This window comes from Ictidomys tridecemlineatus, chromosome 4 (genome assembly GCF_052094955.1).
Source record: "Ictidomys tridecemlineatus isolate mIctTri1 chromosome 4, mIctTri1.hap1, whole genome shotgun sequence".
NCBI classification, from domain to species: Eukaryota; Metazoa; Chordata; class Mammalia; order Rodentia; family Sciuridae; genus Ictidomys; species Ictidomys tridecemlineatus.
Genome location: NC_135480.1, coordinates 52,753,635 through 52,777,590, shown reverse-complemented (window position 1 = coordinate 52,777,590; position 23,956 = coordinate 52,753,635). Strand labels below are relative to the sequence as shown.

At 41.5% G+C, this 23,956-nt stretch overlaps 1 protein-coding gene across 4 annotated transcripts in view; it reads right to left on the bottom strand.

The window, feature by feature from the left end:
- Positions 1–207: 207 nt before the first annotated feature.
- Positions 208–23,956, bottom strand: part of Scube2 (signal peptide, CUB domain and EGF like domain containing 2) — a 74,340-nt gene continuing 50,591 nt past the window's right edge. For 3 of the 4 annotated variants that reach the window (XM_078046521.1, XM_078046522.1, XM_078046524.1), the window contains 7 exons: positions 13,296–13,466; positions 10,327–10,494; positions 9,488–9,649; positions 6,768–6,965; positions 5,210–5,362; positions 1,354–1,433; positions 208–511 (listed from right to left, as the gene is read on the bottom strand). In XM_078046521.1, the coding sequence (XP_077902647.1) occupies positions 359–511; positions 1,354–1,433; positions 5,210–5,362; positions 6,768–6,965; positions 9,488–9,649; positions 10,327–10,494; positions 13,296–13,466 (1,085 nt within the window). In that variant the 3' untranslated portion in view covers positions 208–358. Of the gene's footprint in view, positions 512–1,353; positions 1,434–5,209; positions 5,363–6,690; positions 6,966–9,487; positions 9,650–10,326; positions 10,495–13,295; positions 13,467–23,956 lie in introns of those variants that run through there. The other variant, XM_078046523.1, reaches the window with a different exon arrangement.

Here is a 23,956-nt window from a genome sequence, read left to right as displayed (position 1 = left end):
ACAGAGCAGCCCTTCTGTGGTGTCCTTTCACTACTACAGACTCCAGAGGAGGAGAGAGACCCAAGTGGGGTGAGTCTCACCTGCACTGACTGAAGTCTAGCTCAGCCAGCCCTTGCAGGACCTGAGACATCTGGTCATACTTCCCATCGCAGTGAGAAGTCGGTGCTACTCAAAGCCATTCCACAATGTTGGGAAAGAAAATTCAAGTGCAGTTTACCAAAATATCTGTATTATCTATAAAAATTTAACTCTAATGAGTCACTGATACTGGAGACAGCAATATCCGAACTGTGTGGAAGGCAGACAGACGGCTCCATCCCACCAAGCCCACAGCCGAACATTTGTGGCATGTGGGCACTCATTTGTAAGGCCTCAAAAACCTGGAAACTTTGGAACGTAGCAATCGGATGAAAGATCTTGGAAACATCTCTCGGGACTCCTGGGCTGTATACTTGAAATAGTTCTGGGGGTGGGCCAGGACATCAAACAGAGCCTTGATCAGTTTCTTATCCTAAAGAGAACAGAATTTTTGTTACTGGGCCAAATGTCAAACATCCTGACATTTTGCCAACAAAACTATAATGACCCAGTATTAAGCAGTAGCTTGATTAACTAAAAAACACTTTGTGAAAATTGTTTCTTCCGATTTTTATCTTTCCAGTTTTCATTTTTTATAATTATCTCTAATAAGTATGTATTATTTTTATAAAGAATATTTAATATACAAAAAAACCCTGATTTTTTTCTCAGCTAGATGAAATGTAAAATGGGGAGCTGGGGGATACTTACACAGTTGGTGATATAGCAAGTGTTTGTTGCTAATTATTTATAAGTAATATAAGTAAAATTTGGTAGACTTTATGAAGGACAAATATGGAGAAAAAGGTTCCCCACTATTTGGAATTAATATATATATTAATTCCACTATATATACTATATACCACTGTCTTGGATTTATAAGCGAGTCTTCCTCAAAACTGTCCCTTTACAAATTTCCAAATTGAAAAATACAACTTCACTTGAAAACACTGAAAATAGAAGCCTGTTCTTTAAAAAAATCATGTCTATCTTGGGGCTGGGATTGTGGCTCAGCGGTAGAGTGCTCACCTAGCACGGGAGGGACCTGGGTTCGATCCTCAGAACTACATAAAAATAAAGGCATTGTGTTGTGTCCATCTACACCAAAAAAATAAATTAAAAAAAATCATGACTGGGGAAGTTATGAAACTGAGCATTGGTCAAGGGCAGTCTCCGAGTCTGAGAGGTGACGACAGAGTGGAGCAGGAAAGACTTCAAGACTGTACTTGGGGATTTCTGTGAAAAACACCATGTCCACTAGAGACAAGTACTCACCTTAAGTATTTCCTGGTGGTTCTCAGATGCGTAGAGCCTGCCATCTCGAACAATATCTTCAATGAGTTCTTGGTAGTCTTCTGTTGGAATAAAGGACATGTTTTGTATTCTTATGGTTTAGTTATCTCCAAATGTGCTCTTTCATTTTTGATAAGGTTCTGAGAAACGTCCCTTCTGTGGCTATCTCAGTCCCTTCTGTGGCTATCTCAGAACACTTTCCACACTGACACTGAAAAGATAATCATCAGAGAACACCCATGCAGATTTCTATCACTTCCACTGGCCACAGACCTCTGCCCCTGTCTCCCTGTCCTCTCTTCTCTCAGATGAGCCCTCTTTGTGTCCACTTGAGGCCCATCCCTCCACTTGGCATTCCAGTGCCATCTTCCCTCACTAAATCAAGAGCATCTGTGGCAGTAATTCTCTGATTTCTTTCCTACATGATAAAAATCCTCTACTGATCTTTCTTATCAGCATACAAACTGGCAGTTATGTCTCAGATCTTTAAAAAATCCCTCCCTCGACTTTATTTCTCCCTCCAGCTTCCACCCCACTTCTCTGCTTCTTTTTGCTGAAAAACTCCTCAAAAGAATGGTCAACACTCACAGTACCCAATTCTCTTCTTCTCCTAAACCCAGTCCAGTCATCTTTGGTCCCCCATCACTCCTCCAAAACTGCTGGTTGAGATCAGCAATGACCTTCAACCTTTGACATATCAGTAGCATGTGACTTGCTGGTCACACCCTCCACCTTGATCAAATTCTTCTCTTGGCTTCCAGAATACTTTGCTGTTTGGTTTTCCTCCTACCTCACTGGCTGCTCACTCCTTTCCTTGGCCTTTTATTGCAGGAGGGTTCCAGGGCTCAGTCTTTGGTGCTCTGCTCTTCTCCGTTTGTGTGCACTCCATGGGGAGCTCATCCGGGCTTTTCTTTCCCTCTCTACCTCCCTTCCCTCTGTCCTTGTTTAGCATTAAACAATCAAGCTTCTTATCAAATAAGCAAAACTCATCTTTCCTTTATTTGACTGGGGCTGAGCGTAAAGAATTCAGCTGGCCAGAGAGGAAGAAAGCACTGTTCATTTTTTCACTGATAATTTTTTGTCCTGATATACATTAAATGCAGTGCACATGATAATCCTTCTCTAAATGAAGCCCTCCCCCTTTACAGTCTAGTCTCTTTCCCACAGTCATAATTCAAATCAAGCATATGCAAAGCACAATCTTTTCCAAATCCCAGACATTAAAAATGCCTCTTTGTATGCATATCATGTGCTACAAAGCCACACGAATTATGAGAACATCATTGAAATTGTGCGGGAGGAGCTCTTGAAAAGTTCCTTTCAGTCAAGAGATGGTGAGTGGAAATTAACACTATATTATATATAATTACTAATTTGGTGCCTGTACAATGTCATTGCTACTCTACTAATGTGGTATCATTCTCCTTTTATGTTAGTGAATATTGAATATGAGCAAGTGTACAAGTTTTATTTTATTATTATTTTTTTAATTTTAAATCTTGAATCCCCTTGCTGCAATGTCTCTACCTCAGAGGAGTGGCTCCTGTCCTTGATGGGAGTTGACCCCTAGGAATGTAGATGGTTGTAATATTCTAGACAGCAGTTTGCCACTGCACCAAATGCTTCTAAACTGCTGTTTAGAAAAAAAAAAAAATGTCCTCTGCTTCTAAGAGCTAGTGTGTCTCCTTCCTTGCTCCAGGCCTTAGGAAAAGCAGAGAAGCATTGCAAGTGGGAACCCAGGCTCTGGAGTCCCAAAGACAAAGGTAAATCCCAGCTCTGTGTCTTTGTCATACTATGACCTTAAGCCAGTTGCTTAAATGTCTAAGCCTGAATGGCCTCATCTGTAAAACCAGAAACAAATGTGTCATGTAGGGAGTGACTATGAGGACTGTACCATTAAAAGGTGCCTCAGGACATATTAGTGCTCAAGAATGCTCAGTATTTGTTTGCCAGGACTGTAATCCTCTCCCTTCTGTGGCAGTCAGGAGCCCCAACCACACCTTCTGACTGTGATTTCTAGTCTTTTGGGCTTTGAAATCAGATACAAAAATACAAGTTTTAAAATATAAACCTGAATAAGGACCTGAGGGGCTTCTGGAGGGACAAAGTGGCAGTTTTACTGCTATGATACATGCCTGGTCATGGGCCTATCCAGGACTATGTATAACTTGCCCTGGCTCAAGCTACAACTCTTTTTCTTAATAAAAAAAAAATCAAGATATTTTCTATGTCACCAAGGCAGAGATGAGAACAGCTACACTAAACTGTGTGAGCCTTGGCGACATGTATTCTGGAGCCCCTGCGTCTGCTCTGCTTCCTTCCTAATTCCCACAGGACAGGTTGCCCATTAGCTGCTTCCAGGTGGATGACTAGCTCTCTGTCTCATTCAGCAGAGGCATATGGGACGCATTTGTGTCTGCTCCAGGAGTCAGACACTAAAAGCCCTTGTCTTGGGTGTTTGACATTATTTTAGGCAACTGCAGGACAGGAATAATGATCTTAGCTGTTGTCACATGTTGGAAATAAATTATGTGAAGTGTTTTTAAGAGAGACAGAGAATGCTATTTTTTCTAAACATCTAGTTTTTGCATTTTGCCTAAAAACTTCCAATGGCTCCCTATAAGATTAAGTCTACTCTCCTCAACTTGGCCCTCGAGGCCCTTCCCACCTCACCTCCTTTCACTGTTAAGCCCCATGCTCCCCACTCACTGGTCAAATCAGACCCTACACGTGCCATCCTCTGGCCTTTCCTTCTTCCTGAATATTCTTCCTCCCCATTTATGCCCCCTATATTTTATTATGACCCAAATCTGTTCAGACTGTATTCTGTTCCTTCCAAAAATCCATGCAAAATAACTGCCGCCCCTTCTGTGCTCATAGTGCTGTGTATATGCCCTGTTAAAGCATCTATGACAATATATACAGTTTTGTGTTCATATCACTAACCAGATTGTCTCCAGTACTTGGCCCAATTCCTAGCCTAGCAGAGGCTCATTAAATATCTGTTGGGTAGATGCATGAATATGTTCATGAATGGACAGATGACTTTTCTCTTCTAGACTATGAAGCCCTCTAGGACAAGTTATAATTCATTTTATGCTCCATAAATGTTCATCAACCTACTCAGAGAGTTGGGCCCCAGGGCTCAGGAGGACCACTCCTTCATTGAAAATGAAGAAAATGAAACTAGAGGCATCCTCTGACTTGCACAGTCACAAAGAAAGTCAGTGGCAGAGCCAGAACCAGAATTCAGGCCTTTTTTCCTCCTTCAGGATTCTGTACAATAAATGCTATAATCATAAGAAGTATTTATTGAGCAATTACTGTGTGCCAGGTACTGCACCAAGTCCTTTAGGAACTCTCACATTAAATCTAATGATTATCCTCATCAAACATTAAGAAAATGAGACTTGACTAGGAGTGTAGCTCAGTGGTACAGTGTGGGTTTAACATGCATGTGAACTCAATTCAAAGCCTAGCAACAAAAAAAGGAGGAGGAAGAGGAAGAGGACGAGGAGGAGGAGGAAGAAAGAAAAAAGGAAGGCTTGGAGATGGTACACAAAATCACAGATGAGATAATAGCCGGGCTGCCTAACTTCAATGCCCATGATCCACTACGCTGATCTTCTAAACCATCTTTTCATCCCTGTAGTCAGTGTCCCCAAATGCCCGCTTAAAATGTGGCACTTGTGAGTCAGCGATGTTCTTTCCCCTCACCATGGCTGCCTTTCTGAGCATGTGTGCTTGTCAGCAATCTACCAGCTGGCTCAGAAATTGGTTCTGTTCAAACTAGAGCCGCCTCTGCCATGTGCTACTGTCCGAGCTTCACGGTGCTTACCGTCATACGTCACATATGGGACCTGAAACCCTCTGGCACTGTTCCCTTCATTGGACTTAAATTGAATCCACAGCTTCTTTGACCTGGAGGTGAAGGCAATGGGGCGTTCGTAGGTCTGGCAGGTTTCATAGGTTGTCACTGAATTGGACGATGCTGCAGAGTGAAATTGCAGAGGGTGTCATTTAAGATGTCACTGAGTGGGCAGACAATGAATCCTCATCTTTTCAAACACTCAAACCATAAAACAAGGTACATTGAAGAGCCCTTTAGGTCTAGCTGACTCATCCTAACAGTAAAGCACTGGGAATAGAATAGCCTCCAGGGAAGGTTAGGCTTGAGCTGCCTGTGGCTGGGCACACTGCAGAGGTGGGGAGAGGGCCCTTGAATTTCAGAGCCCAGCTGCCATTATCTAATATCACTCACCCCCATTTGATGCATGCTTCTCAAGACCCAGAAGTGTGATAATACCCATTTTAGGGACTTTCTCTCATTTAATCCTCTGCAAACCACAAAAAGTGGGTACAATTGTTAACTCTTTTACAGAGAGATAAGTACGCACCTAGAGCCACAGAGCCCGTCTGTGATAAGGTTGGGATTCAAATCTTCGCCTGACATCAGACATTGTAACCATTAATAAGAATAAGGAAATATTTATATAGTAGCTCAATGTGCTATTATTATTCTATTGATTTTGTTTTTGTTTTTGTTTTGGGTTTTATTTTTTTTTGAGATGAGGTCTCACTATGTTGCCAAGGCTGGTCTTGAACTCCTGGGCTCAAGCAATCCCCTCACATGAGCCTCCTGAGTAGAAAGGAATACTGGTATATAGTACTGTGCCTGGCTTGCCATTATTTTTCTTAAGTGCTTAACAAATTTAGTCCATCTAATAACCCTGTGAGATAGCAGTTATCATTTCCCCACTTTAATCATTACGGAGATGGCAGTGCCCAGATCACAGTACCAATAAGAGGTGGATTTGGAATTAAGCCCACTCAGATTTGGAATTAAGCCCACTGCTAAGCTGTGTTGATGGTGGCATCCCTTATGGATCTTGGGTCATGAGTCAGGATAGAGGGAGGGGCCCCTCTGGCATCATGCCTTGGTCCCTCCCCAAGTCAGGAATTGCTATCCAGCGTGGGGCAGTATCTGGAGCCAGCAGTGCACATGCCTCATTTCCTCTCCATGTCCCAGAGGAGAGGGTCCAAAAATCCCATTGAGTACAGAAGGGAAGAATGACCTGCAGGGTCCCTGCCTCTGGGGTTCAGTAAAAGGCCTTGATGTATGGTTTTAGTCAAATTGATTATTAATAGTATTAATTTGGCACTGGGGATTAAACCCAGGGCCTAGCACATGCTAGGTAAGTGCCCTATGAAGGAGATACATCTCCAGCCCTTAGTCTATGTGTCATTCCTTGGCAACTCTATAAACTTACACCCCATCTCTGTTCTAATACGGGGGTGACAGTCTAGCCTTCTCCTCACATTTAAAGCCCGGGGAGCAGGTCCTCAGGCTTCCCAGCTGGCCTTAGGAAGGGAGGGAAGCAGAGGGTGAGACGCACAGGTTTTCCGCATCACCAGGTAGTCTCCACAGTCGTCCTCTATGGGTAGGAAGATCTCAGGGACCACAATTAAGATGCGGCGCTTGGGAGGTGGGTTGATGGTCCAGGTACACTCGGTGTTGGCTGGGTAATTGCCTGGATAGTTTGGGGATTCAATGTATCCTGTGAAATCTCCCAGCTCCCCGCCACATCTTCTGTCTGGAAAAGGAAATGCCATGAGTTATAAGGGCTCGACACAGTCATCTCTCACGGCCCCTGCTAGCCTGGCTTGAGAACTGCCACATCCCTACCATATGGAGGAAGGGGCACAGAGATGGCATCATCTTGGGAATAAGACTTAGGGCCCCCTTTGGGAGTCATTGTGAACTCTCACAAAGGGGCCACACCTTGGAGTGGTGCCATTTTCCCATTAGCCTAAAGATGCTAAGGTCAGCTGTTAATGAACAAAAGAACAAGTTTATCTTTGAATATATGCTTAGAAGTCCAAGTGTCAGGGGGAACCCATGGAATAGAACTTCTACGTCTGTCCAAGTAGGGAGAACAGAGCTCATTGCTCAATAGAGAACGTTTGACTGAGGCCATTGATGAAGATAAAACAGATTTCTTCACTTTTCTTTCTGGTTACAACCACATTTTATTTCTAAGTAGGAAGAGCTAACTAATGTGCACAGGCACACCCTCCCCCCACCCTTGTCTTTATTCACCAAATCCCCACTGTCCAACACATGTCACCCAAAGCTCTGGGAGTTCAAGACTGAGAGGGATCTAGTCTTTGCCCTCAAAGAGGTTAGTGTTTACTATTGCCAGGTAAATCTGAGCAATACTGAAGGGAGCTGAGCACAGTGGCACACATCTGTAATTCCAGTGACTTGGGAGGCTTTGGCAGGAGGATCACAAGTTCAAAGCCCGACTCAGCCACTTAGTAAGGTTCTCAGTAACGTAGAAAAACCCTGAGTCAAAATAAAAATAAAAAGGGCTATGGATATAGCTCAGTAGTTCAATCTCCAGTACTAAGGGTGTGTGTGTGGGGGGAGAGGGAGGGAGGGAGGGAGGGAGGGAGGGAGGGAGGGAGAGAGAGAGAGAGAGAGAGAGAGAGAGAGAGAGAGAGAGAGAGAGAGAGAGAAGGGATTACGTTCTTCTCTAATTATAATAGAGAGTTGTCATTATTAGGAAAAACACAGCCTTCAGGCTTGAAGGGCTACCTGAGGGACTGTGTCACATGGTCCTAAGGGCCAACAAAGGCCAGGGAGTGGGAAGATAAGGAAAAAGTTATGTTGGTATAAGGAGGAATTTCCTAACTCTGTGAACTTTGCCAAAGTCTCATTTACAAAATAGGCTAGAAGATCATGAAAGAGAGTGAGCTTCCTGTGGCAGCAGGTATTTAAGAGGAACCTTGATGGCTGCTTATAAAGATGTTAAAAGAACTTCAGCTGGGTGGGGTGGTGCACACTTGTAATCCCAGTGATTTGGGAGGCTGAGATGGGAGGATAGTGAGTTCAAAGCCAATCTCAGCAAAAGTGAGGAGCTAAACAACTCAGTGAGACCCTGTCTCTAAATAAAATACAAAATAGGGCTGGGGATGTGGCTCTGGTGGCTGAGTTCAATCCTCGGTACCCCCAAAATTCAAATGTTTCACTGCCCTTCTCCATCCCAAATTACTCTATTTTGGGGAGTCCTCCTTGCTCCCCTCAATTGCTATCTTAAAGATACAACACTAGGGGGCTGGGGCTGTAGCTCAGTGGTAGAGCGCTCTCCTGGCACATATGAGGCACTGGGTTTAATCCTCAGCATCACATAAAAATAAAACAAAAGTATGTGTCCACCTACAACTAAAAAAATATATTAAAAAAAAGATACAACATTAGTTGAGCTTAACTTTTGGCCTTTACTAGAGAATTTTATGTAATGATTAAGGTAGGGAGGAGGAAAACCTGACGCAGCAAGTCCTTAAATGTCTGCCCCCTCATTGCTGTGAAATACAAGTTAAGCTCCTTAGCTAGGCACACTTGGTGTGCCAACTCTTCTGTGCTCAGGCCCAGGGGTCTCTTTCCAGAGGCCTTTCACTTTCCTGGGTCTGTGCTTCTCCTCAGCGGCTCTTCAGTAAGATGCTCTTTCCTGCTCTGTCCACTATCTCCATCAGAGCCTTCCATACCCTCCAGAGACCTTGCCTCATCTCTCCAGACTAGTGGGTCGCTCCTTCCTCTGCAGACACACAGAGGAAGCCTGGCTCCTGGCAGGGCTGGCCCAGCTGATTCATTCAGCAGGATGCCTGGCACATAACAAGCCCTTGAACAGTGCATGCTGGGCAGGACCCACTGAAACTATGCCCTGGGTTGGGGGGAATCAGGGCAAATCCAGCTGTGAGTGTGCCTGGGGAAGCATCCAGGGTCAGCAGAGGTAAGTAGGGGCCATGGTGGAGCTTAGTGGCAGAGTGTGTGCTTAGCATGCACAAGGGTCAGGGTTCAATCTCCAGCACCTCACATACAAAAACAAGGAGAGTATCTCCAGGTCAAAGCTATTATCTCCATTTTAACAGCTGAGGAGACTGTAGTCCCGCCTTCCCTCAGCACTTATCTGCATAGCTGTGAGCTGGGCTAAAAACAGACAAGGTTCTGAATGAACCTGGGAACCCTGGCCACTTTACCCCACCCTCCTCTAAGGCTGGACCCAGACACTTTCCCTCTTGATCAGGACCACAGAAGCCTTAGAGAGAGACCTACTTTTACATTGGGTAATGTTTGTGGAGCCATCAAAGTCCGTTGTAGTGTTTCCTGGACAAGAAATACAGTTATTTTTTCCAAATTCGGGCTGGTATGTCCCCGCTGGGCAGCGAATACATCGGTGAGTGGTGGTGTTGTAGAAATGTCCAGGTGAACACTGAACTGTGAGGACGAGGGTGAAGAAAATCAAAACAAGAAGACTGTATTTTTATTAATGCAACATGAAAGGTTTCAAAGTTTGTGAAATAAGTTTTTATGCCCAAATGAAGAAGTGCTTTCCTATCAATCTGGGGCTAATGAACACTCAAACAGTGGGTTTGGGTGGGACTCGTGACACTGAGAAAACATGAAGGAGCAAGCTGTGCATGTCTTCAGAGAGTGTGTGGCTCTTGCAGTCAGGTACCAGTGGCAGCTGACATCTTCAGGCACAATGGTTGTGGGTTTCAAGGATATAGACTGAGGCTGGGCTGAGGCTTGGTCCCCTGGGAAGAGACAGTGGAAGTGGGGTTCTGGAGAAGGGATAGGACCTGTTCTGGGGTAGGGGAGCTCTAGGCCAGGGCACTGAGGTGGAAGAGGGCTGGAGGATGGAACCAAGGGAGCCCATGTTCAAAACCTGCTCATGTCTCTCTGATCCATCCCTGGTCATCCCTGTCCCAAGAAGCCAAGATGGCTGTGGAGAGACCCCATCCAGGGAGTTCTAGCACTTCCTGCACAGGGACTGAACCCTTGGTTACTAAGCACCTCACGGGGAACCCCTGGGCTGGGTTCAATGGAACCTTCACCAGACTCCCAGGGTACTTAAAAAGGAAATTCAATTCTAGGGGAAAGCAAGTACTCACCTCTGGTTTCACAGTCCTGGAAGGAAGTTGCTCCCAGATGTTTGGTGGGGAGCCCTCCTCCACAGGGGAAGCAAGAAGTTCGGCCAGCTTCAGGCTGGAATGTGCCCAGGGCACAGAGCTGGCAAGGTTTAAAGCCATCTGCAGAATATTCTCCAGGTTGGCACAGACCTGGGGGGACCAATGGCCCTAGATAAGGAAAGCTCCTAGGCAGGCCATTCCCACCTCTCTTCTATAAGATCTGACTCTGGTCAGGCCTGTTACCCTGTGCTGACCTCAGCGCCTACCTTAGTGAGAGAAGCAGGGTCAGCCCTGCCCTGCCACCCCAAGGAGGTGACTGGTGAGTGCCTGGTGTTTATGCTCAGGGCTGCACAACAAGATGGAAACCAAGAGTCAAACAGCAGCTGCTTCTAAAATACAGGAAAGGACTGAGCATGTCTCAGACTTAGGCCTACACACTGCCCAGGGACCCCAAGCAGGAGTCACCAGAGAAAGAGGGAAAGAGAGGGAGATATCTTTACTCTGGAATCAATATGGCAATTGGACCCAGAAATACTATACCCTCATCCAGTGGATTACATCTTAGGGACACAGTGACTCAAAGAATCTCCTGCTTACCAATTATATTTACAAAGTTACATTTCCTTGCATTGAGGTGTGTCCTTTCCTACCTCAATGAGTCAACTAAATCCAAACTATCCAGTCCACATGGACAGAGGGATCCAAGGGCATTTACTTTAAGCAATGATTTCTCTTTTTTTCCCCCAAGGTTAGGACAAGAAACACAGTCATTAACAACAACAACAACAACAAAAAATCCTAAAGAACATGTTTCTTAGGAATAAGTTTGTCATTGGCAAGATGCTATAAAAATCTGCTGTCTCTTGTATTCTTAATCACTTCTCCTCTGTTAATTTTAATGGTTTTTTTAAACCATAAATTGTAGATATTATAGCATTTTAAAAATGCACAATACCCTACCCCAGTACAGGTCCTATCCCTTCTCTAGAACCCCAGGGCTTGGGATATAGCTCAGTTGGCAGAGTGCTTGCCTTGCATGCACAAGGCCCTGGGTTCAATCTCCAGCACCAAAAAGTAAGTAAGCAAGTAAATAAATAAATAAATAAATAAATAAATAAATAAATAAATAAATGCACAACCAAGGGAAGAGTCTGGATGCTGTCAGACCTCGATCCTGACTCCAAATCCTCCACTTCTTGGCTGTGTGAAGTGACACAGTGACTCAAAGAATCGCTGTGATAGGACCATCTCATGAATAATTCATATTATATATTTAGCATAATGCTTAGCAATGGTAAGCATTCAATAAATGTTAGCTATTATTAATATTATTATTAATAATACTTTTATTATTATTATTAATAATACTTTTCTTATTGCTATATGTGTCTTTTTTCTTTTGGTACCAGGGATTTAAGTCAGTGCTTAACCATTCAGCAACATCCCCAGCCTTTTCTATGTTTAATTTTGAGATAAGGTCTTGCTAAGTTGCTTAGGGCCTCACTAAGTTGCTGAGGCTGGCTTTGAATTTGTGATCCTCCTGCTTCAGCCTCCTGGGATGCTGGGATTACAGGCATGCACCACCATGCCCAGCTTATAAATATATCTTAATAAGGTCACATACAAGGATGACCTGATGTCCAGAAGCTGCCTCTTTCACCCTTGCAATTAGTTCTGAAGTTTCACAACAAATCAAAGATATGGGAGGGATCATACACTCAATTAAAGGATCTGATGTTTAACTCAGAAACATCCCTGTAGCGAGGAGTGGTGGCACACGTTTAAAATCCCAGCACCTCAGGAAGCTGAGATAGGAGGATCACGAGTTCAAATCCAGCCTCTGCAACAATGAGGCACTAGGCAACTCTGTGAGACCCTGTCTCAAATAAAATACAAACTAGGGTTGGGGATGTGGCTCAGTGGTTGAGTGCCCCTGAATTAAATCCCCAGTATCAAAAGAAAGAAAGAAGGAAAAGAAAAAAAGAAAAGAAACATCCCTGTAGTTGAGTTTGATGAGAACTAATGCTGTAACTGGATGGAAAACCACAAGTCATTACAGGGCCCCTGCACTCTGCTGGGTCTATCAGTTAGAAACCACCATCCAGATCACATCTTCCACTGGAGCCTGCACAGGTCCATATAGCCAGCCCTCCTCCCATTTAACAAAAGGAAGATGTTTAATAATAAAATAAATGGGAAAGTAGATCACAGAACCTAACCAAGCTTGGCTTCAAAGTTAACATTTTGTAAGAAATGACTTAAAACTTTTCAGAAAGGAGCTTCCAGTTTTAACAAAACAACCAGAAAGATATATTTTTTTTTAAATAAAAAAACTCTGAGTGCTGGGGTTGTAGCTTAGCCCTTGCCTAGCTTGTGTGAGGCAATGGGTTAGACTCACAGCACAGCATATAAATACAGAAATAAAATAAAAGTACATCAATAACAACAAAATTTTTTTAAAAAAGCTTTGAATTTGAGATCAAAGCTGGAATAAAGTCCTCTCCACTTGAACACTTTCAAACATTCCTTATGAACTGGAACTACTTGGGTCTCAGGTACATGTATTTAGCGTGAATAAAGCAAACAATTGCAACATTGACACTTTTCTACCAGTGTATTCTATGCCATCTTCATTCACTTGCTCATGTGAGCATTGGCACAGCATCAGGTTCTGACCCAAGCACTGGAGAACCAAACCAACCCAACATAGTCCTTACTCATAGGAAGCCTAAGGTCCAGTGTTCATCATCTAAAATCCTTGAGATGCCACTGTGCCTTAGTCTAGATAATGACATTATCTAGACTAAGTATCTAGCTTAGTGGTAGAGTATCCCTAGATTTAATATTCAGTATCACACACACACAAACCCCCCCCCCTTTTTTTTAAAAATTGTGGGAGCAGAGGAAGAAAGGAGACTGGAGGAATAAGAAGAGACAGACAGCATCCTTACCTCCACATTCAGACACATTCCAAGCTTCTGGGGTCTTTAAGGACCCAAGATTTTCTGGTCTTGGGCATGGTTGACAAATGATCTGTCCTTCCTCATTTTGGAAGGTTCCATTTGGACATAAAATGCAGCGTTCTTGTGCTCCATCATAATATGTCCCAGCCCTGCAACTGACTAGCCAAAGAGGGAAACAATCTGGTCAGTGAGGGACAGAGGCTGAGGAAGGATAACATGAGTGCTAGAGATGAAGGTAAATAAACAGTGTTGACCACACATTCCCCCAACACAGTGGGCCCTGCCTCTGGTTCCCATGCATGCCTCTCTACCATGGTCCCTACCACCCATTGGGGGGCATTTACAAGGACATGAGCTCCTTGGGGTCAGGAATAACAAGGGTCCTAATTATTTTTGTAGCAGAGACAGTTGATGTTGTTGAAGTGATATAAAAAAAAATTTGGATCTCCTTATTTTACAGGGCTATCAGAAGAGTATAAAGGCAAAAATCACTCATTGAACTTAGGTCTAGGAAAAACAGAGGTGAGAATTACTAATACTGACTGGTGGTATCTGGGAAGCCTTCCTAGAGGAGGTCTCATTTATGTTGGGTCTTGAAGGATAGATAGAATCTCTTTGGGTAGAAAGGTGAGCAAGTCATAAAGATTCATGCATGAGCCAGGCATGGTAGTATACACTAGGACCTGTAATCCCATTGACTCCAGGGGCTGAGGCAGGAAGGTTACAAGTTCAAGTTCAGCCTGGGCAATTTAGTGAGACCCTGTTGCAAAATAAAAAATATGAAAGGTTGGGGATGTAGCTTAGTGGTAGAGTATCCCTAGATTTAATATTCAGTATCACACACACAAAATAAAACCTTTTTTTTAAATTGTGGGAGCAGAGGAAGAAAGGAAGATTAAGGGTAGATTGCAAACATTACTAAATGCTAGGCATTTAGATTTTATTCTGCAGGAAAAGGAGCCACTGAAAAAAGAAAAACATAATCAGAAGCTGTGCTCTGAAAAGCTCTCCCTTGGTTGGGTGGGTGGACAGGAATTCCTAGAGTCTTATAGCTTACTTCATATTTGTACTAAAATGAATTCATTCCAAAGAGTAAACTCTTGTAAATCCTTCCTAGAAGAATAACCAACAAGGAAACTCATAAACTATGCTGCTGAGGAGGTAGAGCATGCTTGCCTCACACCACCGAGGCCCAGAGTTCTAGAGGCAGAGCTAACCCACGCTGGGGTTTCTTATTGACCAAAGCATGTCTCCACAACACAACATCAAGATACACATAAGCCTGAGGCTGCCACCACCATGAAACTGGGATATCACCTCTTCTATCATGGGACAAAAATAAGGACCTGGTAAGATGTCACCAAGGTCCCCGTGGCCTGGCTGCGCCAGAGGTTTCTCTACTAGGGGTGCTAACAGTTGTCCTGTTGCTGAGGTAACAGGGAATCTTTGATTTAATGGGGTTGCATACCTTTTGTTTCTCCTACTAACAGCCAACTTCCTATGATTTCGTCTCACTAGTCATATAATCTCATATCTCTATATTCTCACATCCTACCTCATAAACATTTCAGCCAACCCTCCAGTCCCCACTTCCACCATCAGAAACTGTAAACCATTACGCAAATCTATTGACTATATGGTTGAAGGTAACTGAACTCATCATTTCCAATTATAGTGACAAAACTGTAAATGTAAAAATAGAAGCTAACTGATATATAGCTATATGTTGGGTACACTGAGTGCTGTAATATTGATCTCTTCCTTAAAAGTGAGGTATTGGTAACCTATAGGGACACTATAAGACAATAGGGCAGAAGCTGTAATACTTCATATCTACACTGCAAGAGAGGAAGTCACACAGACACCATGAAAAAACAAGGGAGGAAAGTGCCCCAAACCAAGACACTACAACAAGAGAATCCATAGATAGTGAGTTCAGTAAGTGAAATGTCAGAGAAGGAGTTCAGAATATACATAACTAAAATGATTTGGGTATTAAAGAACAACCTAAGTGACCAGATATAGGCAAAAATCAATCACTCCAACAGACATAAGAGAACAAATTCAGGCAACCATGAATCAAACCAACAAAGAGATAAGAGATCAAATATAGGTTGCAAGAGATTACTTCAAGAAAGAGATAGAGATACTGAAAAACAAACAAACAAACAAAAAAACTAAACAGAAATCCTTGAAATGAAAGAAACAATAAGCCAATTAAAAAACTCAATAGATAACATCACCAACAGACTAGACCACTTGGAAACCAGAACCTCAGACAACGAAGACAAAATATACAATCTTGAAAATAAAGTTGACCTCACAGTGAAGATGGTAAGAAACCATGAACAGAATATCCAAGAATTATGGGATACGTAGGCAACCCCATCAAAAGATCAAATTTAAAATTTATTGGGATAGAGGAATGTTCAGAGATTCTAACCAAAGGAATGCACAATCTCTTCAATGAAATAATATCAGAAAATTTCCCAAGCATAAATGAATTGGAAAATCAAATATAAGAGGCCTATGGGATATCAAATGTATAAAATTACAACAGATCTATACCAAGACACATTATAATGAAAATGCCTAGCATACAGAATAAGGATAGAATTTTGAAGGCCACAAGACAAAAATCAGATTACCTATAAGGGAAGACCAATTCGGATCTTAGCAGATTTTGAAACCCAGACTCTCAAAGGTAGGAGATCCTGGAACAACATATACCAAGCTCTAAAAGATAATGGATGCCAACCAAGAATCATATCCAACAAAATTAAGCTTCAAATTAGATGACAAAATAAAAACCTTTCATGATAAACAAAAGCTAAAAGAATTTACAGCAAGAAAGCCTGAACTACAGAATATTCTTGGCAAAATATTCCACAAGGAGAAAATGAAAAACAACAATAAAAATCTGCAAAGGGAAGAACTACAATAAAAGAAAATCCAACCAAAAGAGAAACCAAGTCAATCTAAACACCAAAAATAAACAAAAATGACCAGTAATGCAAGTCATATCTCAATAATAACCCTAAATGTTAATGGCTTAAACTCACCAATCAAAAGACATAAGCTGATAGATTGGATTTTAAAAAAAGACTCAAGAGATTCATCTCATAGGAAAGAACACTCACAGACTGAAGGTGAAAGGTTGGGATAAAATACATCATTCACATGGTCTACATAAGCAAGCAGAGGTTTCTATCCTCATATCAAATAAAGTAGACTTCAAGCCAAAGTTAATCAAAAGGGATAAAGATGGATACTTCATACTGCTTAAGGGAACAACATCAACAAAACATAACAGTTACAAACATATATGCCCAAACAATGGAGCATCTACATTCATCAGACTCTTCTCAAGTTTAAGAGTCAAATAGATCACAACACAATAATTCTGGGTGATTTAACACACCTCCTCACCACTAAATAGATCTTCTCAACAAAAGCTAAACAAAGAAACTACAGAACTCAATAATACAATCAATAACTTAGACTTAACTGACATATATAGAGTATATTATCCATCAATGAGTGAATATAGTTTCTTCTCAGCAGCACATGCATCCTTCTCTAAAACAAACCATATGTTATACCACAAAACAAATCTTTAGTATTTGTTTTGTGGTATAACATACTACCCTGCATTCTATCAGACCACAAAGGAATGAAATTAGAAATCAATGATAAAATAAAAAATAAAAGCTACTCCAACACCTGGAGATTAAATAATATGCTACTGAATGAACAATGGGTTGTAAAAGACATCAAGGAGGAGATTAAAAAATTCTTAGAGGTAAATGAGAACACCAATATAACATATAAAAATCATATGATTTTTATATGTTATATTAATAAAATACAGCATCCCTTCATGTACAAAATGCTAGAAAAACTTGGGATAACAGGAACATACCTCAACATTGTAAAGGCTATCTATGCTAATCCTCAGGCCAAAATAATTCTAAATGGAGAAAAATTGAAAGCATTCCCTCTAAAAACTGGAACAAGACAGGGATGCCCTCTCTAATCACTTCTATTTAACATAGTTCTTGAGCCTCTAGCCAGATCAATCAGACAGACTAAAGAAATTAAAGGGATACAGAGGAAAAGAAGAACTCAAATTATTACTATTTGCAGAGGACATGACTCTATAACTAGAAGAACCAAAACATTCCACCAGAAATCTCCTAGAACTAATAAATGAATTCAGCAAAGTAGCTTGATATAAAATCAACATCCATAAATCAAAGGCATTTCTGTACATCAGTGACAAATCTACTGAAAGGGAAACTAGGAAAACCACCCCATTTACAATAGTCTCAAAAAAAAAAAAAACTAAAATACTTGGGAATAAACTTAACAAAAGAGATAAAGATCTCTACAATGAAAACTACAACACGCTAAAGAAGAAATTAAAGAAGACCTTAGAAGATGGAAAGATCTACCTTGTTCTTGGAAAGGCAGAATTAATATTGTCAAAATGACCATACTACTAAAAGCACTATATAGATTCAACGCAATCCCAATCAAAATTCCCAATGGCATTCCTTATAGAAATAGAAAAAGCAATCATAAAATTCATCTGGAAAAATAAGAGACCCAGAATAGCCAAAGTAATCCTTAGCAAAAAGAGTGAAGCTGGTAGCATTACTATTCTAGATCTTAAACTATACTACAGAGCAATAGTAACTAAACAGCATGGTATTGGCTTCAAAACAGATCTGTAGACCAATGGTACAGAATAGAGGACACAGAGTCTAACCCACATAACTACAGTTATCTTATATTTGACAAAGGCACCAAAAACATACATTGGAGAAAAGATAGACTCTTCAATAAATGGTGCTGGGAAAATTGGAAATCCACATGTAACAAAATAAAATTAAACCTCTATCTCTTACCATGCACAAACCTCAACTCAAAGTAGATCAAGGACCTAGGAATTAAACCAGAGACCTTGCACCTAATAGAAAAAAAAAGTAGACCCAAATCTCTATCATGTCAGAATAGGCCCCAACTTACTTAATAAGACTCCTATAGCACAAGAATTAAAACCAAGATCAATAAATGGGATGGATTCAAACTCAAAAACTTCTTCTCAGAAAAAGAAACAATCCTTGAGGTGAATAGAAAGCCTACAGAATGGGAGCAAATCTTTATCACAAGCACATCAGATAGAGCACTAATCTTTAGGATATATAAAGCACTCAAAAACCTTAATACCAAAAAGAAAAAAACAAATAACCCAATCAATAAATGGGCCAGGAAACTAAACAGATACTTCTTGGAAGAGAATATACAATCAATCAAAAAACATATGAAAAAATGTTCAACATCTCTAGCAATTAAAGAAATGCAAATCAAAACTACTCCAAGATTTCATCTCACTCCAGTCATAATGGCAGCTATCAAGAATACAAACAATAATAAGTGTGGCGAGGATGTGGGGGAAAAGGCACACTCAAATATTGCTGGTGGGGCTGCAAATTGGTGCAGCCAATCTGGAAAGCAGTATGGAGATTCTTTGGAAAACTTGGAATAGAACCACCATTTGACCTAGTATCCCACTACTCAAAGGACTTAAAAACAGCATATCACAGGGACTCAGCCATATCAATGATTATAGCAGCACAATTCACAATAGCTAAATTTTGGAACCAACTTAGATGCCCTTCAGTAGATGAATGGATAGGGAAATTTTGGTATTTTGGTATATATACACAATGGAACACTACTCAGCATTGAAAGAGAATAAAATCATGGTATTTGAGGTAAATGGATGAAGTTGGAGAATATAATGCTAAGTGAAGCAAGCCAATCCCCAAAAAACAAAGGCTGAATGTTTTCTTTGATATGAGGATGATGACTCATAATGGCAATGGGAGGGAAGCATGGTAGGAATGGAGGAACTTTAGATTCAGGAAAGGGGAGGGAGGGGAAAAAAGGGTGAAAGGGGATAGGAATGACAGTGGAATGATATAGATTACCCTAAGTACATGAATGAAGACACAAATGGTGTGAAAATACTTTGTGCAAAATGGGTGATTTGAAAAATTGTGCTCTATATGTAATATGAAATGAATTGCATTCTGTCTTCATATATAACAAATTAGGGTAAATAAATAATAATAATAAATAAAATCTGTGAAAGAAAATGGAAATTTAAAAAAAAACCTATGCTGCTGGTTGTATTTCTGATGTTTTTAGTTAAGGCTTTATAGCTCATTGTAGTGCATGGATATTAAGAAAATGTACCAAATCTGGCTCCCTAACATATCAGTCAAACATCATCCTTGTACCCATCAAAAAAGCCTTTCTAGCTAGGTGTATTGCCATGAGCCTGTAATCCCAGCTCCTTAGAAGTCTGAGGCAGGAGAATCACAAGTTTGAGGCCAACCTGGGCAACTTAGTGAGACAGACAGACACACACACACACACACACATACCCATGGCCTTTCTAATAGTTAACACTTGTTAGTACTTGGAATATACCTGACACCATACCAAAAGTTTTATACACATTATCTCATTTACCCCTCAACACAACCTAAAAGTGTTATCATTAGCTCCATTTTACAGAAACACAGACTTAGGGAAGTTAAATAATTTGGTCAAGGTCCCACTCCTAATTTGTGAAGATCAAGAGCTTCAAGTTTAAGGGAGAAAAAGGTTATTTAACCAAAGTGCAAACTAAAACACAATTCAAAACTTTGTCAAGAATCCTCTAAATGTTTAGAAGAGTTTGGAGTTTGGAACAAACATACTCTTTTTCAACAAGCTGCTAAGAAATGGTGGCGATGGGGGGAATCACATAATAATGTTAGTTATTATATTTCTTGTATATCTATAAGAAGGAAAATCTCTTTTCATCCTATCCTACAAAAGTGATTTACACATGCAATGTTAGGGTTAAACATGGCAAAGTTGTCTATAATCAGTCATTAAAATGTTTTCATTAGTCATTCCAAAATCTTTAAAAAAATAAGGCTTTGGATCTTAGTTAGCAAAATATACCATATTTCAAATAATTTTTCTACAATGAAATGCAATCCACCAACAAAGTCCACTCTACTATTAAAGTTCAATGCTTTTTTGTATTGCTTAGATTTTCTTTTATAATATTTATATATCATTTTTATATGATTTTATGATTTTTTTCAGTACTGGGGATTGAAGCCAGGACCTTGCATATGCAGGGCAAGTACTCTAACCACTTAGTACCTCCCCAATCCTTTTTATTTTTCATGTTGAGACAGGATTTCACCAAGTTGCTGATGCTAGTCTCACATTTGCAATCCACCTGCTCCAGCTTCCTGAGCAGCTAGGATTACAAGCATGCACCACCATGCACACCACTTTTTTTTTTATTAAGGGGAGAAATGGGGGAGAAATGAATTACAGTAGATGGGGTAGAGAGAGAAGAGGGGAGGGGAGGGGAGGGGAGGGGGGATAGTAGAGGATAGGAAAGGCAGCAGAATACAACAGCCACTAGTATGGCAATATGTAAACCAGTGGATGTGTAACCGATGTGATTCTGCAATCTGTATACGGGGTAAAAATGGGAGTTCATAACCCACTTGAATCAAAATGTGAAATATGATATATCAAGAACTATGTAATGTTTTGAACAACCAACAATAAAAATTTAAAAAAAATTAACAGAGAATCTATCCCTTATTTTTCTGGCAAAAAAAATATTATAATGAGCAGAGGCATATCTATGTCTATAATTCCTGAGTTATTTTCTAAATGCCCTACTGGATAATGATTTCAGCCAAGTCCCATGAAAAGTCAGGCTGAATTATGTACTAGGGATTCACAACATGTCATACTATGTCCCACCTGACTATCCTAGCGTCTATAGTGGGCCAGTAAAGGAAAGAATAACTTCTTCACAGCTCTCATGAGCCAAAGTGTCACAAAGACTGGCAGAAAATAAATAAAACAGGCTTTCCAGAACCCCTCTAACCTAGCCATATTCATTTCGGGAAGCCCATATGGACCCCCGTGGTGACCACAACCCTAGCAGCAGTCTGCTCCATCATGGTTCCTATGGCAGAAAACAGATCCCTTTCACCTGTGGTTAAACCGGGACATGGTTCTCACTGACTGAGTCACTGGATGGGCTCCTGCTGGTCTAGGTGTCTACCTCCTTGAGACTTGGTAGCCCCCTCCCCAAAGACTTTTCAAGGTCTCACAATATTCCACATCTGTTGCGATTTCTTAACTGATCAAAGGGCAGAGAAATGCCCTCTGGGGTACCCTATGGAAAAGAGGGCACCTTCTTTTTCCTCACAGTGAAAGGCCTGCTTCACGTGAACAACCCCCTGTTGTCAGTCACAATTTCCATTTTCCCTCCAGAGAGAAAGATCCACGGAAATAATTCAAGCCAAGCGCTTCCAGATAGATTTGTTTCTTTCACAAGGTAAAAATGGTTAAACGCTAAAAATTGACTCTGATTGTTGGGAAGGGATGCCTGGAAACAGCTTTTTGCAAATGTGCTGGAGATCTGGCCTCAATCACACGACCCAGGTGCTTCTTCCTTGTCCTCAGCAGCCAGCTTGTGTTGCTGCCCCAGACAAAGGCGTCAATTGCCTCCAGAACACTTCACTATCACAGCAGAGCTTTTGTGCATCTTCAGTGACCATTAAAATCCCATTCTCAAATCCTACACAGCTGTTTTCTCCCCCTCTTAGAAAAAAAAATACGAGAAAGCTTTTCTGATGCAAAAGACAGAGACCAGCGGGATGAGGATTAATGGCGACAAAGAGACCTAAAGGCCTGCCCTCTTTTCAGTACTGTGGCCTTTGAGTATTTCAGGCTATGGACAAACACTATGGTCTCTCTGTGGCTAAGATGGTGAACCTAATAAAAGAGGTCACTCTCCAGCATCTCACTGTTTTCTTAAGAATCACGCTTTGACTTCTGAAGGAGAGCCACAAGCAGCCCACACGGATTCCCAGGGTGTCCTGGGGCTGCTGCTTTGTCCCAGCTTAGAAGTGATGGTGCCCCAGGCAGATCTGTGGCCTCAGGATCCTGGCTTGAGCCCCCTTTAAATTAGTGCCCTGGGATAACGGGACAGCAACTCCTTGGGCTGAGAGACTGATTTCTCATTATTTAGAGTCTTGGCGTGTACTCAGGTTTGCCATCTGAAAATCTTCTTACAGATGGGGCAGAGAAACGAGCCCAGCTTGACGCCTTCCTTGCTGGGTTCCCAAGTATGCACCAGGCTCTCTTCAGGCCTAGTTAACTGGACCTGAAATTTCACTTCCTTTAGAGTGTCCTCGATTTAAATATCTATCCAAAGATTTACACTTTTCTCTCTTTTCATGTGGTTAAGTCTCCTTGGGATTTCATCTGTTGTTCCTGTAAAGATTCATTCACACATTCATTCAATAAATACTCAATGTTCTGGGTACCGCTCCAGGAGCTGGAGATATAGCAGATAGAGCAGAGATATAGCAGAGAAGATGACCCTGCCTTAACGGGGACCTCATTCTTGTGAAGAAAATAGACAATAAAGAGGCAAATAAATGAACATACGGTAGAATGCCAAGCAGTGGTGTGATGAAGAAAGGAAAAATTGTAGTGAGAGTGATGGGAAGGGAGTTTCCATGTGCATCATTCAGAAGGGTGGCCATGACGGGCCTTTCTGGGCAGAGACCAGAATGGAATGAGGGAAACAGCCTTGCAGTGGGATTACCCAAGAGTGGAGGTCTGTGGCATAGGAACACCATGAAAGGAGCAAGGTAATGGGAGATAGATAGGTCTTAAAAAACAAGTAAGGGCCAGATCATTCCCTTGAAGTTCTTGAAGGCCACAATAAGGCAATTAGGGCTTACTCAATGTGTGCTGGAGGTTCTGAATGGGGAAGCCATTCGGTCAATGTGATTTATGTCTTCTTCTTCTTCCTCTTCCTCCTCCTCTTCCTCTTCTCCTTCTTCTTCTTTTCCTTCTTCTCCTCCTTCTCCTTCTCCTTCCATTGAATGCAGGGGCACATTACCACTAAGCTACATTCCCAGCACTTTTCATTTTTTATTTTGAGTCAGTGTCTCACAAAGTTGCTGAGACTGGTCTTGAACTTGAGATCCTCCTGCCTCAGCCTCCTAAGTCACTGGGATTACAGATGTGCACCATCACACCCAGCTTGATTTATGTTTTTCAGTCATCTTATGGCTGCTGCATATAGAAAAGACTGAGGGCAAACAAAGGGAAGAATATTCAGAGACTATGATGACAGACTGGAAGAAAGAAGGTGATTTGCCACAGAGTAAAAAAAAAAAAACAGGACAAAACAGCTAGATTCAGGATAGCATCTGAAGCTGACAGAAGTTCCAGTGGACTGGGTGAGGAGAGAAGTCAGGAAGATGTTGAGGTTTTTGGTTTCAGAACTAGATAAATAGAGGTGTCATTTACTGAGGGGAGGAAGAGACAGGTTTGATTTGGGAAGGAGGAAAGAGGAAATGTCGAGATAGAGATGCCTGTTGGCCATCCGAGTGTTAAGACTGAGAAGGCACTGGCCAGCTGGTGGTCTCTGAGGTGGCCACTACACCTCAGGGCTTTACAAGATGATCCACTAGAATGGGCAAAATGGCCTCAGAGCAAATCATGTTAATTTTTACTTAATAGATAAGAAGCAC